The 18,604-nt window shown below is 49.0% G+C and overlaps 1 protein-coding gene across 1 annotated transcript in view; it reads left to right on the forward strand.

Moving 5' to 3' along the window:
- LOC140729816 (tumor necrosis factor ligand superfamily member 13B-like) overlaps nt 1-15,612 on the forward strand; it is a 137,206-nt gene extending 121,594 nt beyond the window's left edge. The window contains exons 5-6 of the mRNA XM_073050028.1: nt 6,223-6,364; nt 14,963-15,612. Coding sequence (XP_072906129.1) covers nt 6,223-6,364; nt 14,963-15,081 — 261 coding nt within the window. The 3' untranslated portion in view covers nt 15,082-15,612. The remainder of the gene's footprint in view (nt 1-6,222; nt 6,365-14,962) is intronic.
- The last annotated feature ends 2,992 nt before the right edge of the window (nt 15,613-18,604 follow it).

The raw sequence follows: 18,604 nt of genomic DNA on the forward strand, positions 1-18,604 counted from the left end.
GTCAGAGGGACAGTACCGCGGGAGTGTCTCCGTGTCAGAGGGACAGTACCGAGGGTGTGTCTGACTGTCAGAGGTACAGTACTTCGGGAGGTCACACTGTCAGAGGTACAATACTGAGGGAGTGTCTAGCTTTCAGAGGGACATTACTGAGGGAGTGTCTCACAGTCAGAGGGACAGTACTGAGGGGAGTGACTCACAGTCAGAGGGACAGTACTGAGGGAGTGACTAGCTGTTCTAGGGACCGTACTGAGTGAGTGACTCACTGTCAGAGGGACAGTACTGAGGGAGTGACTCACAGTCAGAGGGACAGTACTGAGGGTGTGTCACACTGTCAGAGGGACAGTACTGAGGGAGTGTCACACTGTCAGATGCACAGTACTGACGGAGTGTCACACTGTCAGAGGGACAGTACTGAGGGAGTGTCACACTGTCAGATGGACAGTACTGAGGGAGTGTCTCACTGTCAGAATGTCAGTCCTGAGACAGTGTCACACTGTCATAGGGACAGTACTGAGGGAGTGTCTCACTGTCAGACGGACAGTAGTGAGGGAGGGGGCACACTGTCAGAAAGACAGTACTGAGGGAGTGTCACACTGTCAGATGGACAGTACTGAAGGAGTGTCTCTCTGTCAGAGGGGACAGTACTGAGGGACTGTCTGACTGTCAGAAGGACAGTACTGAGGCACTGTCTGACTGTCAGAGGGTCAGTACTGAGGCAGTGTCACACAGTCAGAGGGACAGTACCGCGGGGAGTGTCTCCGTGTCAGAGGGACAGTACTGAGGGAGTGGTCTGACTGTCAGAGGGACAGTACTGAGGCAGTGTCACACAGTCAGAGGGACAGTACCGCGGGAGTGTCTCCGTGTCAGAGGGACAGTACTGAGGGAGTGTCTCCCTGTCAGAGGCACAGTACTGAGGGAGTGTCACACTGTCAGATGCACAGTACTGAGGGAGTGTCACACTGTCAGATGGACAGTACTGAGGGAGTGTCACACTGTCAGAGGGACAGTACTGAGGGAGTGTCTCACTGTCAGATGGACAGTACTGAGGGAGTGTCACACTGTCAGAGGGACAGTACTGAGGGAGTGTCACACTGTCAGAGGGACAGTACTGAGGGAGTGTCCAACTGTCAGATGGACAGAACTGAGGGAGTGTCACACTGTCAGATGGACAGTACTGAGGGAGTGTCACACTGTCAGAGGGACAGTACTGAAGGAGTGTCTCTCTGTCAGAGGGACAGTACTGAGGGACTGTCTGACTGTCAGAGGGACAGGACTGAGGCAGTGTCACACAGTCAGAGGGACAGAACCGCGGGAGTGTCTCCGTGTCAGAGGGACAGTACTGAGGGAGTGTCTGACTGTCAGAGCGACAGTACTGAGGGAGTGTCTCCCTGTCAGAGGCACAGTACTGAGGGAGTGTCACACTGTCAGAGGGACAGTACTGAGGGTGTGTCACACTGTCTGAGGGACAGTACTGTGGAAGTGTCTCACTGTCAGATGGCCAGTACTGAGGGAGTGTCACACTGTCAGAGGGACAGTACTGAGGGAGTGTCTGACTGTCAGAGGGACAGTACTGAGGTAGTGTCACACTGTCAGAGGGACAGTACTGAGGGAGTGTCCTCACAGTCAGAAGGACAGTACCAAGGGAATGTCACACTGTCAGATGGCCAGTACTGAGGGAGTGTCACACTGTCAGAGTGACAGTACTGAAGGAGTGTCTCTCTCTCAGAGGGACATTACTGAGGCACTGTCACACAGTCAGAGGGACAGTACCGCGGGAGTGTCTGACTGTCAGAGTGACAGTACTGAGAGAGTGTCACACTGTCAGTGGGACAGTACTGAGGGAGTGTCTGACTGTCAGAGGTACAGTACTTGGGGGAGGGTCACACTGTCAGAGGTACAGTACTGAGGGAGTGTCTAGCTTTCAGAGGGACATTACTGAGGGAGTGTCTCACAGTCAGAGGGACAGTACTGAGGGACTGAATCACAGTCAGAGGGGACAGTACTGAGGGTGTGACTCACAGTCAGAGGGACAGTACTGAGGGAGTGTCACACTGTCAGAGGGACAGTACCGAGGGAGTGTCACACTGTCAGATGCACAGTTCTGACGGAGTGTCACACTGTCAGAGGGACAGTACTGAGGGTAGTGTCACACTGTCAGATGGACAGTACTGAGGGAGTGTCTCACTGTCAGATGAACAGTACTGAGACAGTGTCACACTGTCATAGGGACAGTACTGAGGGAGTGTTTCACTGTCGGACGGACAGTAGTGAGGGAGGGGCACACTGTCAGAAAGACAGTACTGAGGGAGTGTCACACTGTCAGATGGACAGTACTGAGGGAGTGTCACACTGTCAGAGGGACAGTACTGAAGGAGTGTCTTCTGTCAGAGGGACAGTACTGAGGGACTGTCTGACTGTCAGAGGGACAGTACTGAGGCAGTGTCACACAGTCAGAGGGACAGTACCGCGGGAGTGTCTCCGTGTCAGAGGGACAGTACAGAGGGAGTGTCTGACTGTCAGAGGGGACAGTACTGAGGGAGTGTCACACTGTCAGAGGGACAGTACCGAGGGAGTGTCACACTGTCAGATGCACAGTTCTGACGGAGTGTCACACTGTCAGAGGGACAGTACTGAGGGAGTGTCACACTGTCAGATGGACAGTACTGAGGGAGTGTCTCACTGTCAGATGAACAGTACTGAGACAGTGTCACACTGTCATAGGGACAGTACTGAGGGAGTGTTTCACTGTCGGACGGACAGTAGTGAGGGAGGGGCACACTGTCAGAAAGACAGTACTGAGGGAGTGTCACACTGTCAGATGGACAGTACTGAGGGAGTGTCACACTGTCAGAGGGACAGTACTGAAGGAGTGTCTCTCTGTCAGAGGGACAGTACTGAGGGACTGTCTGACTGTCAGAGGGACAGTACTGAGGCAGTGTCACACAGTCAGAGGGACAGTACCGCGGGAGTGTCTCCGTGTCAGAGGGACAGTACAGAGGGAGTGTCTCCATGTCAGAGGGACAGTACTGAGGCAGTGTCTGACTGTCAGAGGGACAGTACTGAGGGAGTGTCACACTGTCAGATGGACAGTACTGAGGGAGTGTCACACTGTCAGTGGGACAGTACTGAGAGAGTGTCTGACTGTCAGAGGTACAGTACTTGGGGAGGGTCACACTGTCAGAGGTACAGTACTGAGGGAGTGTCTAGCTTTCAGAGGGACATTACTGAGGGAGTGTCACACTGTCAGAAGGACAGTACTGAGGGAGTGTCACACAGTCAGAGGGACACTACTGAGGGAGTGTCGCACTGTCAGAGGGACAGTACTGAGGGAATGTCACACATTAGAGGGACAGTACTGAGGGAGTGTCACACTGTCAGAGGGAGAGTACTGAGGGAGTGTCTTACTGTCAGAGAGACAGTACTGAGCGAGGGTCTCACTGTCAGAGGGACAGTACTGAGGGAGTGTCTCACTGTCAGAGGGACAGTACTGAGGGAGTGTCACACTGTCAGAGGGACAGTACTGAGGGATTGTCTTACTGTCAGAGGGACAGTACTGAAGGAGTGTCTCACTGTCAGAGGGACAGTACTGAGGGAGTGTCTGACTGTCAGAGGGACAGTACTGAGGGAGTGTCACACTGTCAGAGGGACAGTACTGAGGGAGTGTCACACTTTCAGATGGACAGTACTGAGGGAGTGTCTTACTGTCAGAGGGACAGTACTGAGGGAGTGTCACACTGTCAGAGGGACAGTACTGAGTGAGTGTCACACTGTCAGATGGACTGTACTGAGGGAGTGTCTCACTGTCAGAGGGACAGTACTGAGGGAGTGTCACACTGTCAGAGGGACAGTTCTGAGGGAGTGTCTCACAGTCAGAAGGACAGTACCAAGGGAATGTCACACTGTCAGAGGGACAGTACCGAGGGAGTGTCTCACAGTCAGAAGGACAGTACTGAGGGAGTGTCACAGAGTCAGAGGGACAGTACCGAGGGAGTGTCTCCGTGTCAGAGGGACGGTACTGAGGGAGTGTCTCCATGTCAGAGGGACAGTACTGAGACAGTGTCTGACTGTCAGAGTGACAGTACTGAGGGAGTGTCTCACTGTCAGATGGACAGTACTGAGCGAGTGTCGTTTTGTCAGTGGGTCAGTACTGACGGAGTTTCACACTGTCAGATGGACAGTACTGAGGGAGTGTCACACTGTCAGAAGGACAGTACTGAGGGAGTGTCACACTGTTAGAGGGACAGTACTGAGGGTAGTGTCACACTGTCAGAGGGACAGTACTGAGGGAGTGTCACACATTAGAGGGACAATACTGAGGGAATGTCACACTGTCAGAGGTACAGTACTGAGGGAGTGTCACACTGTCAGAGGGACAGTACTGAGGGAGTGTCTGACTGTTAGAGGGACAGTACTGAGGGAGTGTCACACTGTCAGAGGGACAGTACTGAGGGAGTGTCACACATTAGAGGGACAGTACTGAGGGAGTGTCACACTGTCAGAGGGAGAGTACTGAGGGAGTGTCTTACTGTCAGAGAGACTGTACTGAGGGAGGGTCTCACTGTCAGAGGGACAGTACTGAGGGGAGTGTCTCACTGTCAGAGGGACAGTACTGAGTGAGTGTCTCACTGTCAGAGGGACAGTACTCGAGGGAGTGTCACACTGTCAGAGGGGCAGTACTGAGGGAGTGTCACACTGTCAGAGGGACAGTACTGAAGGAGTTTTCTCACTGTCAGAGGGACAGTACTGAGGAAGTATCTGACTGTCAGAGGGACCGTACTGAGGAAAGTGTCTGACTGTCCGAGGGACAGTACTGAGGGAGTGTCTGACTGTCAGAGGGGACAGTACTGAGGGAGTGTCTGACTGTCAGAGGGACAGTACTGAGGGAGTGTCTTACTCTCAGAGGGACAGTACTGAGGGAGTGTCTGACTGTCAGAGGGACAGTACTGAGGGAGTGTCACACTGTCAGAGGGACAGTACTGAGGGAGTGTCACACTGTCAGAAGGACAGTATCTGAGGGAGTGTCCACACTGTTAGAGGGACAGTACTGAGGGAGTGTCACACTGTCAGAGGGACAGTACTGAGGGAGTGTCACACATTAGAGGGACAATACTGAGGGAATGTCACACTGTCAGAGGTACAGTACTGAGGGAGTGTCACACTGTCAGAGGGGACAGTACTGAGGGAGTGTCTGACTGTTAGAGGGACAGTACTGAGGGGTGTGTCGCACTGTCAGAGGGACAGTACTGAGGGAGTGTCACACATTAGAGGGGACAGTACTGAGGGAGGGTCTCACTGTCAGAGGGACAGTACTGAGGGAGTGTCTCACTGTCAGAGGGACAGTACTGAGTGAGTGTCTCACTGTCAGAGGGACAGTACTGAGGGAGTGTCACACTGTCAGAGGGGCAGTACTGAGGGAGTGTCACACTGTCAGAGGGACAGTACTGAAGGAGTGTCTCACTGTCAGAGGGACAGTACTTGAGGAAGTATCTGACTGTCAGAGGGACCGTACTGAGGAAGTGTCTGACTGTCCGAGGGGACAGTACTGAGGGAGTGTCTGACTGTCAGAGGGACAGTACTGAGGGAGTGTCTGACTGTCAGAGGGACAGTACTGAGGGAGTGTCTTACTCTCAGAGGGACAGTACTGAGGGAGTGTCTGACTGTCAGAGGGACAGTACTGAGGGAGTGTCTTACTCTCAGAGGGACAGTACTGAGGGATTGTCTGACTGTCAGAGGCACAGTACTGAGGGAGTGTCACACTGTCAGAGGGACAGTACTGAGGGAGTGTCACACTGTCAGAGGGGACAGTACTGAGGGAGTGTCTGACTGTCAGAGGGACAGCACTGAATGTGTGCCACACTCTGGGAGGGGCACCTCCTGTAATTTGCAGATTTCAGATCCAGGCTTGCCACATGTCGTCGTGAACAGGAAACAGTAATTTTCAGAGTTTGGTTGGTACACACTGGATTCTGACCAAAGAACACCCACAGCCATAATGTGATGTTTGGCCACCTTTTGTGTGCCATTGTCGTAAGCCTGCCAGAACCGGCACAGAGTTGGGGATACATTCTGCAGGCCAGGCTGGTGGGAATCGTTGGGAATCTGGGTGGTGGAGATGGTGAGGGGCTGTGGGTTCATTTCTCTGCCTAGCCCTCCTTCGCGGGGACAAGGGAATTGAGAGCTCTGTGATGAATGCTATTTTAAACACTTTACCTCTCCGACCAGGTTCTGTATGAGGATCAGACATTTGTCATGGGACATATTGTCAAGAGGAGAGTGCCGGGGAGCCACACAGGGGAGGAAAACCTTCTCAGGTGTACCTGTAACATGCCAAAGGAACACCCCTTTGCTACCTGCTACAGTGCAGGTAAGTTGTCCTCGCTTCACGTCTACTGAATGTCTGACCAGACCAGCTATGGTCTGGAGCCCGAATCAGTTGGACTATCTCTCAAAATTCAGTTCAGTTCAGTTTCAGTTTATTGTCATTTAGAAAGCACAAGTGCAACACAGTTAAAAACTGAGACAACGTTCCTCCAGAATGATATCACAAAAGCATATGACAAAACAGACTGCACCAGAAAATCCACATAACATTTGGCAATCCCCAATCCAGAGTCCGGAGAGGCTGCTGCGTATTAATATTGCGCTACCCGTCTTAGCGCGTTCCCCGGAAAGGATCTCCAAATCCACCAGACAAAACAAGACTACCCAGACACATCAAGTCAGGAGACCAACTCTACCACCCAACAAACCAAAAACTAAAGCTACAAGATCTACACAAAACCATATATTTACATTTAGTTATAGTTAACATATATTTACAACAGTGCAGACAATACCATAACTAATAAAAAACTGTCTAAGGGCTCAGTAAAAATAGCCCAAAGATGTTAAAAGACTATAAGTTCGAAAGAAACCACCACACAGTTTCCACAAGTCCTCAGGGTCCCGATAGACTCATCATCCCACGCCAGCGGCAGAAGGGAATACCCCCGCTATGGACTTCCATGGCTCAGCCTCGCAGACACAGCACACAGTGAAAGCGCCCCAACCGCAGCAGACTCCGAGTCCGTCGAACCTCCAAGCCTCCGACCATCCCCTCCGGCACAGCCTCTCTGAGTACCATCCTCTGTCGAGCGCACTACGGCGCCCCCACCGACGGCCACCGGCAACGCGACCCCGAGGACTGGGGTCCTGTTCTTCTCAGCAGAGACCCGGAGCTCACAACAGCAGTAGCAATGAAGAAGGCCTTCCTGGAGATTTCCAGATGTTTCTCCGTGCTCCCACATCTGTTTTTCATCAGATTAGGATTCTGCATGGCACCCGTCTTGACAAATATCAGATATCAACTCCAGAGTGGCCGCTGTAGACTGCGTCGTGCCGCCATCTTTTCCCCCCACCGTTCACTGAGACCATCGTGAGGAATGTAGTGGATCAGAGGATCCATTATTCCTTGAAAGTGGCATCTCAGGTAGTTAGGGTCACAAAGACCATTGGTCTTCATCACTTGCGTACAGGAGAGGGGGTGTTCTTTAGAGTGTATAAGACATTGGCGAGACCAAACTTGGAATATTGTGTGCAATCCTGGTCACCTACCCACAGGAAAGAGAAAAGTTATAAGAAATTTACAAGGACTTCAGGGAAATGTTGAATAGGTTAGGACTTTATTCCCTGGAGGGGAGGAGATGGAAGGGGGATTTGATGAAGGTATATAAGATTATAAGGGATATGGACAGGGTAAGAGCAAGCTTTTTTTCACTAAGGTTGGGTGAGAGTCAAACTAGAGATCATAGGTTTAAGGTGAAAGGTGAAATATCTAAAGGGAACCTGAGGCGGATCCTCTTCACTCAGAGCGTGGAACGAGCTGCCACTGGAAGTGATGGGCGCAGGTTCAATTATGACATTGAAGAGAAGTTTGGATAGGTACATGGATGGGAGGGCTATGGAGGTGCAGGTAAATGGAACTAGGCAGAATGGCATGGACTAGATGGGCTGAAGGGCCTTTCTCTGTACTGTAGGGCTCTTCTTACTCTATGATTCAGTCTGTCTTCTTCCTGTTTCCTGGAAAGGACTCCATCTAGAGTACAGTGAGCTGGGCTACAGAAGGGCAGAGATTCACACATCCCCATTGAAAGGATTTCCTCCTCGTCCAGTGTCTCGGTTGTAGAGTCTCCACACAGGGTCACCAGACCCTGGCATCTTCCCCTCTCGAGCCCTCAGAATTCGGCATGTCTCAACACAATCGCCTCCCATTTCCTACGTGCGAGCTCACCGTACGCATAGTCACTGAGGTGAATCTACCACACCTTGACTCCAAACCAATATTTATTTATCTGTTTATTTATGCTGACACATACAGTGAAATGTGTCATTTGTGTTGACGACCAATGGATGAGCTGGGGGACAGCCCACAAGCATTGCCACACATTCCACAGCCAACACGACATGCCCACATTATTCAGCAGAACAATGTAAGCAACAACACCCACACACAGACAGGCCTCCAACCACCAGTCACCCCCCCCAGCTGGACTCGCAGGCATCAGGACTCCGACCTCTGGACACACTGACCCAGGGGCTTTGACCTTCCGGTTTCGACCTCTGGACTTCGCCCTCCAGCTATCGTCCCTAGGACTCACCGATCACGGGACTTTGACCTCCAGTCTCCGTCTCCAGACTGGAACAGACCTCCGACCCCTGGATTCAATACTCAATGGTGATAGTGACTTAACTCTCCCAATCCAGGTGCTGGATTGCTAGCGCTGCCAGTATGGGACACTTCTTGGTTGATCAGCTCTCTCGGCTTGTTCCTGTTTACCCTGCCCTTCAAACTCAGGGACCAAAGTATGACTACAATCTCAAATAACACACACAAAATGCTGGTGGAACACAGCAGGCCAGGCAGCATCTATAAGGAGAAGCGCTGTCGACGTTTCGGGCCGAGACCCTTCATCAGGACTACAATCTCTGCAAGTCTTGGCTCTCCTGGTGCTCCTGACCCCACGCTAAAGGCCAGCGCACCACTTTGACTGGCTGACACCCCTACAGCAATAGCTTCAGCCTTTTCTGAACCAGTGAGCACGGCTCCCCTTGTACACAAACACACAATATTTGATATCATTTTAAAACGTTTCCATTTCTCTGGTCCTCCTCCCTAGGCGGGCGACCTTTAGCTTTCTCACAGCTTGGTTTCCATGTGATTACCCTGCGTATGTCCTTCCCTAGCCTCAGGAAAAGTCCAGCAATATCTTAAAGGATCCTGCCCATCCTGCTCATGGACGGTTTGTCTCCCTCCCACCCAGCGGGGAGGCCACGCAGCATCCACACCGAGACCGCCAAACTCAGAAACTGTTCCTTTGCCAGTCACCACCTCCACTCACTAACCAACCCCCCCCCCCCCCACCACCACCACTACTTTATCATTTCCTGTCGGTTACCTTGTGTACAGACACTCCAGTGCCTAGAGTCACTTCATGTACATTGAATCAGTCTATGTGCGGCGGTTGACTTTAGCATCCGATGATGACAGGAACCTGTGCGGGAGAGTTTGTGAAGTGGAAAAGCCGCTGCTCTGGGGCAACTCCACTCTCTCGACCTCGGAAGCCCGGGTCCAGTGGTACGAGCAGTCACCAACTGGGGTCTTCCCTGGATGCAAGGCTTCTGTGCCTTGACGTGCCCTTCCCCTCTCCACAGAGCGTTGCAAAAACCGCCTTCCAGGCTTCAGATCTCATCCACCCAGTCCGCCAGCGCTGACTTGGCATGCCAGGACAAACATGCCCCTGTCTCACCGGGGTCCGAGGCCAGCCGGCTACCCTCACTTGGTTTAGCCCGCAGTGTACCAGGATGTGGCCGCTGCCAATGCAAACAGCTACAGGTGAGTGAGCTGTCCCACAACGAGCCCCTACCCCTCCCTAGACACCTCGTACCCCATATACACCATAAAACATATTTACTGTGCTCTCCATCTTACTGTGTTTTCTTTGTGCTGCATCGTATCCAAAGTAACAGTTATTTTGTTCTCCTTTACACTGGAAATGACATTAAACAGTCTTGAATCTTGAATCCTGAGCTTCTGTACCCCTTCCCGCTCACTGTCTCAACCCACTTTGTATCATTAGTAAAAAAGTGGATTAGGTACATTTGAGGTCTGTTCTGGTATAACATTAGATTTGGAAATTGGGCTGGAGATGCGTCTCTACCAAAGGAGGTGTAAGGCACTCCTTCCCTCTGCTAGCCTGCAGGTCACCCTTGGGCACCTGCTTAGAACCCTGCCCCCCACCGATCAGGGTCACGTGAAGAAAGAAGGTGGCGGATGGTCGTACGAGCAGCCGGTGCAGATCACAAGTCCTGGTTATGCGACCACTGACACCAGGCAGACAATCTCTGTAGAGTATTGATAACGGTTGGGGTCACCCGTCTTGTAAAGACACTGCCCAGAAGAAAGCAACGGCAAACCATTTTTCTGTGGAAACATTTGCCAAGAACAACCATGATCATGGATAGAGAAAAAGTAAGAGCAACAGCGTGAAGGGGTCTTGACCACAGGCAGATTAAAACCGTGATCACCCACGTCATGTGACATGGCACACAATGATGACGATGATGACTTAGGTGCAGCGGAAATAATTGTTTTGCACACCGGCCATATAGATCACTTCATCACTGAGCGGTGGAGCAGATTTGCTCCCTAGTTAACAAAGGGTTAATCACAATGCAGCTACATCCAGCAAAGATTTTGTCTGGTGCTATTGTTCTGATAAAACTTTCGATGATTCAGAAGCTTCCGACGTTGTGTTCAAACTAAGGTCACGTAGACTCAGGAGGAATTATCTGCACTGAAGATGTTATTAGGGCTATCGAGCTACAGAGCACTACAGCACAGAAACAGGTCCCTGCTGATCTGTAATTCTGGCTAGTCCCATCTGAATCAGACCCCTCCCATCAACGTACTTCTCTTAAATGTTGCAATCGAACCTGCATCCACACATCCTCTGAGTGAAGGAGTTCCCTCTCAGGTTCCACCTTTCACCCCTAACCTATGGCTCATGCATCCTCATCCTTAAAGACCTTAGATCCCACACCACCAGGCTCAGGAACCTCCAGACTCCTGAACCAACGTGGATAACTTCACTCATCTCAGCACCAAACTGATTCCACAAGCTATGGGCTTATTTTCAAGGTCTCTACAACTCATCTTCTCAGTATGATTTCTTTATTTATTTGATTGTTTAATCTATATATTTTGTTATTTGAAGTTTGCCTTCTTTTGCACGTTGGTTGTTTGTGTGTAGTTTTTCATGGATTCTATTGTATTTCTTTGTTCCGCTGTGAATGCTGGGTGCCCGTATCTCTGAAACTCTATCCTGGGCCCAACTTATCGATGCCACTACGGAGAAGACAAATCAGTGGCTATATTTCAGAGTTTGAGGAGATTTGGTATGACCAAAGACTCCAGCAGATTTCTACAGATGTACCTTGGAGAGCATTCTACAGGCTGCGTCACCGTCTGGGGCACTACACAGGATCGGAAAAAACTGCAGAGGGTTGCAAACTCAGCCAGCTCCATCGCTGGCTCTAGCTTCACCAGCACCGAGAACATCTTCAAAAGGCAACGCCTCAAAAAGGTGGCATCCGTCACTAAGGTCCCCCATTGCCCAGGATACGCCCTCTTCTTGTTACTGCCATTGGGGAGAAGGTACAGGACTCTCTCAATGTTTCAGGAACAGCTTTTTCCCCTCTGCCATCTGATTCCTCAATGGACAATGAACCCATGAACACTTCCTCACTGTCTTTGATCTCTTTTTGCACTACTTATGTAATTAAAATTTTTAATATATATTTCTTATTGCAATGAATAGTTTTCTGATGTATTGCAATATACAGTTGCTGCATAACTGCAAATTTCATGACATCCATCAGTAACGATAAACTTAATTCTGCCTGGCAGAAAACAGAAAACAAAACTTTGATGATAAACTTACTTTGAACTTTGCACTTTGAGGTCTGTACTAAACTCTGCTCCCCCACCTTTGGTCACAGATCTATCATCCAGGTATTTTTAAATGTACCAAGGGCTTGCGCCTCCTCCTTCCTCTCAGGCATCGAATTCCAAACTCCCACCCACCTTCTGGATGGCTACCAATGGCTTCCAGGCTTCTCTGGTTATTGTCCACTCGGCCAAAGGAAATAGATCCATCCTGTTCGCGTAAACTGAGCTTCCCATAACTTTACACATCTTGATTCAATCTCCTGAGTGTTCCAAATCAAACAGCACAAGCCTGGACCAGTTTCTACTTGAAACAATAACGCAGCAGCCCTGGCAACATCCTTGTAAACACACTCTGCCCACTCTCTGCTCGCTTTGTGGCCAGATTCCCTCGTGATACGTACAGTTCCTGCTTGACCTATTATCAGAATCAGAGTCCGGTTCAGCGCCACAAAGTGCTGGCGGAACTCGGCAGGTCGGGCAGAGGAATAAAGAGCTGACATTTCAGGATGAGACCCTTCCTCAGGATTGAAGAGAAAGGTGAAGAAGCCAGAATAAAGAGGTTTTTATTCCTCTCCATAGATGAGTTTCCTGTGCACCATGAAATTTGCTGTTTTACTGCAGTAATACTAAGCAATACACCAAAAGAACTATAAGTTACGATAAGAAACACGAGAAAATCATTGGATGCTGGAAATCCGGAGCAACGCACACAAAATTGCTGGAGGAGCTCAGCAGGTCAGGCAGCATCTGCGGAAAATAATAAGCTGCTGACATTTCGGGCCGAAACTCCTCATCAGGACTGAGAAGGAAGATGCCAGAATAAAAAGGTGGGGGGTAGGGAGAGGGAAGGGGGCTAGCTGGAAGGTGGGGGGGGGGGGGGTGAAGCCAGGTCAGTGGGAATGGTAAAGGGCTGGAGAAGAAGGAATCTGATAGGAGAGGAGAGTGGACAATAGGACAGAGGGAAGGAGAATGGGACAGGGGGTTGCAATCGGAGGGGAAGAAGCTGTTCCTAAAACAGTGATTGCGTGTCTTCAGGCTCCTGTACCTTCTCCCTGATGGTAGTAACGAGAAGAGGGTAGGTACGTCCTGGATGGTGAGGGTTCCTAGTGAAGTGTGCCACCTTTTGAAAATGTGTTTGGCGTTGGGGAGGGTTATAGCTGACTCTCTGCAGTCTCCTGTGATCCTGTCCTTCGGAGCCTCCGCACCAGACGGCGATGCAACCAGTCAGAATCTTCTACACCATACGTCTGTAGACATTTGCGAGAGTCTTTGGTGACATACCAACTCGGCTCAAACTCCGAATCTTTGTGATTGCAACAATATGCTGGGCTCCAGAGAGATCCTCTGAGAAGCTAATACCCAGGAACTTGAAACTGCTCACCCTTCCCACTACTGGCCCCTCGATGAGGACTGGTGCATGTTCCCTCGACTCCCTCTTCCTGAAGGCAGGGTGGCAAGGTAGCATAGTGGTTAGCACAGCACTTTGCAGTCCAGGTGACCCGGGTTCAATTCCCGCTGCCTGTGAGGAGTTTGTACATTCTCCCTGTGATTGTGTGGGTTCCCTCCGGGTGCTCTGGTTTCCTCCCACAGTCTGAAGATGTCCTGGTTGGTAGGTTAGTTCGTCATTGTAAATTGTCCCGTGATTAGACTAGAATTAAAGTCTGGGGATTGATGGGCAGCGTGGCTCAAAGTGTTGGAAGGGCCTTTTCCACACTGTATCCCAATAAACAAAACATTAAAAGTCCTCATTCAATTCCTTGGTCTACCTGACGTTAATGTTACATTTTATTTGTGGTTATTAGAGGGGTATAAAACCATATGCTTCCTAAATCGACTGAAGTTTTAGGTCTAGGAAACACACTCTTAAACACCCAGTCATCCACATTCCTTATGAACTTGGCTACAAAGGGCTGAGAAGATGCAATGAAAGCGCACAGGAGTCGCAAGGGCCCGGGTCACCGGGGACCAAGGACTGGCGGTGAGGTGGCCTCCTGGGGTTGGAGGCCCCTCTGTGTGAGTGAGTCGGTGGGTGGTCGGGAAGGGGGATTTATTATGCTGTCTTTTTCTTGTTGTCTTATTGTTGTTACCTGTGCTGTTCTGCTGAGCGTGGTGGACACGCTATGTTGGCACCAGAATGTACGTTGACAATTGTGGGCTGCCCCCAGCACACACTGACGTTGTGTTGATTATTCACCTCACAACGCCACTTCACTGTACGTGCGATAAATAAATCCGAACTGGAATCAATAGAGTATATCACACAGAATGTAAACAGGCCATTCGTCCCTCTCAATTTGTGGTAATCAATTGTGGTATCCTACACTAATCCCACTCTATTGTTGCCACTAACGTCCAGGGCAGCAATGAAGGTCCTCCATCTCTGTCTGGATAGAAGGTCTCTTCATTGCTGTCTCCATAACAGTTTTGTTTTATCAGTTAGGATTGTTAGCCCTGAGCTGAACCCCTGAACCCGGACCACTCTTAGTCTGGCCTCTACCCTTTGACTGTTTGGCACTGATGACCCTACCAAGAGCTAAAGCACAAGATCCTGGCTCCAGCCAACATAGCTCTCTGGGTCATTGAAGCACACAAGTCTCCAAACCCTATGACAAGGTTGAGGCCCTCTTGGAAGTCTTCAAGTAAACACTTGAGGCAATTCACAATTAACTTACCAACCCATACACCTCCGGGATGCAGAAGGAAACACAGTGAGAATCCACAGACTCCACAAATACAGCACTAGAGGTCAAGGATGAATCTAGATCACTGGAGTTGTGAGACAGAGGGTCTACTAGCTGCAACACTGGGCTAGCTTCCCACCCACGGGAAGGTTCAGCATGTAGCATTTTGTGCATTGTCAAAATGGCCTGAAAACTAGGCCTCAGGCTGGGTAAGTTTGGCGCACCCGCAGGAGGGAACTAGAGTGAATTGGATTGGACCTAACCCATACATTTCTTCTGTTCTCTGTTGTTGAAGGTATCTATCAACTGCAGAAAGGTGACACCATAGAACTGGTCATCCCTCGTAACTCTGCAAGCATTTCTAAGGAGAAGGACTCTACCTTCATGGGACTGTTGAAGCTGGGGCCTACCTAACGGAGTTCTCCATAAGCAGCACCTGTCCCCGCAACTCGTTCCAATCAACATTTCGCTGGCTCCTGCAATGTTCCCAAATGCACCTTGTTTTCCCAACACGCTGTAGCCAAGTTAGGAAGGAATGTGGAAACAAGATGAGGTGCCCTACCTTATCAGTTAGCCCACAGATAGCAAAGGTGTGTGTCTCTGTCACTGGGTTTGAAGTCCAGCGTAAAAACCATTTGCTCCACTGATGGCCTTAGGTAAGGGAACCCACCATCCTTTACCTTATGGGACTTCAGGCCCCTTGAGCTCCTAAATTCTCTCCAAAATGGCCAGTCCTTGGAATTATAGAGCTGTTCAGCACAGAATCAGGCCTGTTATGTTTTGTAACTCCAAAACATAGAACATGGAGCCTGTTTTTACTTTCAGTGAAGCTCACACTTATAATGTAGTGGCATGATGACGTATGCCATTTCCGTACTTTTACATATAACCCATAATGAATTATGTAAACAACAAAGAATGCTTAATTAAACAATATATTTACAATATTACTCAAATATATTGAAATATTACATACATAAGGCCCTTCAACCCTACTTGTCTACCCTGAACAAAATGCCTACCTGAGTAAATTGCCTGTATTTGGGGCCATAAGACAATAGGACATAGGAGCAGAAGTAGGCCATTCAGCCCATCGAGTCTGCTCGGCCATTCTTTCATGGCTGATCCATTTCCCTCTCAGCCCCAATCTCCTTCCTTCTACGCATAACCTTTCACTCCCTGACTTATCATGAATCTAACAATATCCTCCTTAAATATACCCAAATATCTGGCCTCCACAGCCACTTGTGGCAACAAATTCCACAGATTCACCACCCTCTGGCTAAATAAATTCCTCCTAATTTCTGTTCTAAATAGACATCCCTCTGTTCTGAGTTTGTGCCCTTCGGTCCTAGGAAACATCCTCTCCACATCCTTTCTGTTTAGGCCTTTCAATATTTGATAAGTTTCAATGAGATCCCCCTCCCCCATTCTTCTGTATCCCAGTGAGTACAGGCCGAGAGCCAACAAGCACTCCTCATATGACAAGCCTTTCAATCCCAGAATCATTTTTGTGAACCTCCATACTCTTTCTTCAATAAGGGGCCCAAAACTGCTCACAATACTCCAAGTGAGGCCTCACCAGTGCCTTACAAAGCCTCAGCATTACATCCTTGTTTTTATATTCTAGTCCTCTTGAAATGAATGCCAACATTGCATTTGCCTTCATCACCACCGACGTAACCTGCAAATTAACCTTTAAGGAATTCCACACAAGGACTCCCAAAGTCCCTTTGCACCTCAGACCTTTGAATTTTCTTCCCATGACCATACGCTTCCCAATGCATATTCCAAGTTCTTCTTCAGCCTTCCTGCTTCCTCAACACTATCAGCCCCTCCACCTATCTTCATATCATCCGCAAATTTGTCCACAAAGCCATCAACTCCATCATCCAAATCATTGACATATAACATAAAAAGAATCGATCCCAACACAGATCCCTGTGGAACACCACTAGTTACCGGCAGCCAATCAGAAAAGACTCCCTTTATTCCCACTCTTTGCCTCCTGCCAATCAGCCGATGCTGTATCTATGCTAGGATCTTTCCTGTATTCCGTGGGCTTTTATCTTGCTCAGCTGTCTCAAATGCAGGACCTTGTCAAAGGCCTCTGAAAATCCAAGAACACCACATCCTCCGAGTATTCATTGTCTACCCTGCTTTTCCATGCTGACTACAGCCTATTTTATCACGTACCTCCAAGTACTGCAAAACCTCATCCTTAACAATTGACTCCAACATCTTCCCAACCACTGAGGTCCAACTAACTGGCCTATAATTTCATAGAAACATAGAAAATAGGTGCAGGAGTAGGCCATTCGGCCCTTCAAGCCTGCACCACTATTCAGTATGATCATAGCTGATCATCCAACTCAAAACCCTGTACCTGCTTTCTCTCCATACCCCCGATCCCTTTAACCACAAGGGCCATATCTAACTTCCTCTTAAATATAGCCAATGAACCGGCCTCAACTGTTTCCTGTGGCAGAGAATTCCACTGATTCACCACTCTCTGTGTGAAGAAGTTTTTCCTCATCTCAGTCCTAAAAGGCTTCCCCTTTATCCTTAAACTGTGACCCCTCGTTCTGGACTTCCCCAATATCAGAAACAATCTTCCTGCATCTAGCCTGTCCAATCCCTTTAGAATTTTATATGTTTCAATAAGATCCCCCCTCAATCTTCTAAATTCCAGTGAGTATAAGCCTAGTCGATCCATTCTTTCTTCATATGAAAGTCCTGCCATCCCAGGAATCAATCTGGTGAACCTTCTCTGTACTCCCTCTATGGCAAGAATGTCTTTCCTCAGATTAGGGACCAAAACTGCACATAATACTCTAGGTGCGGTCTCACCAAGGCCTTGTACAACTGCAGTAGAACCTCCCTGCTCCTGTACTCCTGTCTTCTGTTCCTCCAGAACCATTCCAGAATCTAGTGATTCTTGAAAGATCATTACTAATGCCTCCACAACCTTTTCAGCCACCTCTTTCAGAATCCTGGGATATATACCATCCAGTCCAGGTGATTTATCTACCTTCAGACCTTTCAGCTTCTCTAGCAACTTCTCCCGGGTAATAGCAACAGCACTCATATCTGCCTCCCGACACTCCTGAAGTTCCCGCATACTGCTAGTGTCTTCCAGAGTGAAGACTGATGTAAAATACTTAATCAGTTCATCTGCCATTTCCTTGTCCCCCATTATTCTCTCTCCAGAATCGTTTTCCAGTGGTCTGATATTTACTCTTGACTCTCTTTTATTCTTTATATATCTGATAAAACTATTGGTGTCCTCTTTGATATTATTGGCTAACTTACATTCATGTTTTATCTTTTCCCTCCTAACGGCTTTTTTAGTTGCCTTTGTTGGTTTTTAAAAGCTTCCCGATCCTCTAACTTCCCCCTCATTTTTGTTCTATTTTATGCCCTCTCTGTTGTTTTTATGTTGGCTTTGACCTCCTTTGTCAGCCATGTTTGTGTCATCCAGCCTTTAGAATATGTCTTCTTTTGGATTTATCTATCCTGCATCTTCTGAATTGCTCCCAGAATCTCCAGCCATTGCTGCTCTGCCATCATCCCTGCTAGTGTCCCCTTCCAATCATCTTTGGCCAGCTCCTCTCTCATGCCTCTGTAATTCCCTTTACTCCACTGTAATACCGATACATCTGACTTTAGCTCCTCCCTCTCAAATTGCAGAGTGAATTCTATCATATTGTGATCACTCTCCTAAGGATTCCTTTACCTTAAGCACCAAAATCGAATCTGGTTTATAACACAAAATCCAGTCCAGAATAGTTGAATCCCCTAATGGGCTCAACTACAAGCTGCTCTAAAAACCCATCTCGGGCATTCCACAAGTTCTCTTCCTTTGGATCTAAAATCAGCACCAGCCTATTTTTCCCAATTTACCTGCATATTGAAATTCTCCTTGCCTATTGTAACA

Source organism: Hemitrygon akajei, chromosome 6, assembly GCF_048418815.1.
Source record: "Hemitrygon akajei chromosome 6, sHemAka1.3, whole genome shotgun sequence".
Classification (NCBI taxonomy): Eukaryota; Metazoa; Chordata; class Chondrichthyes; order Myliobatiformes; family Dasyatidae; genus Hemitrygon; species Hemitrygon akajei.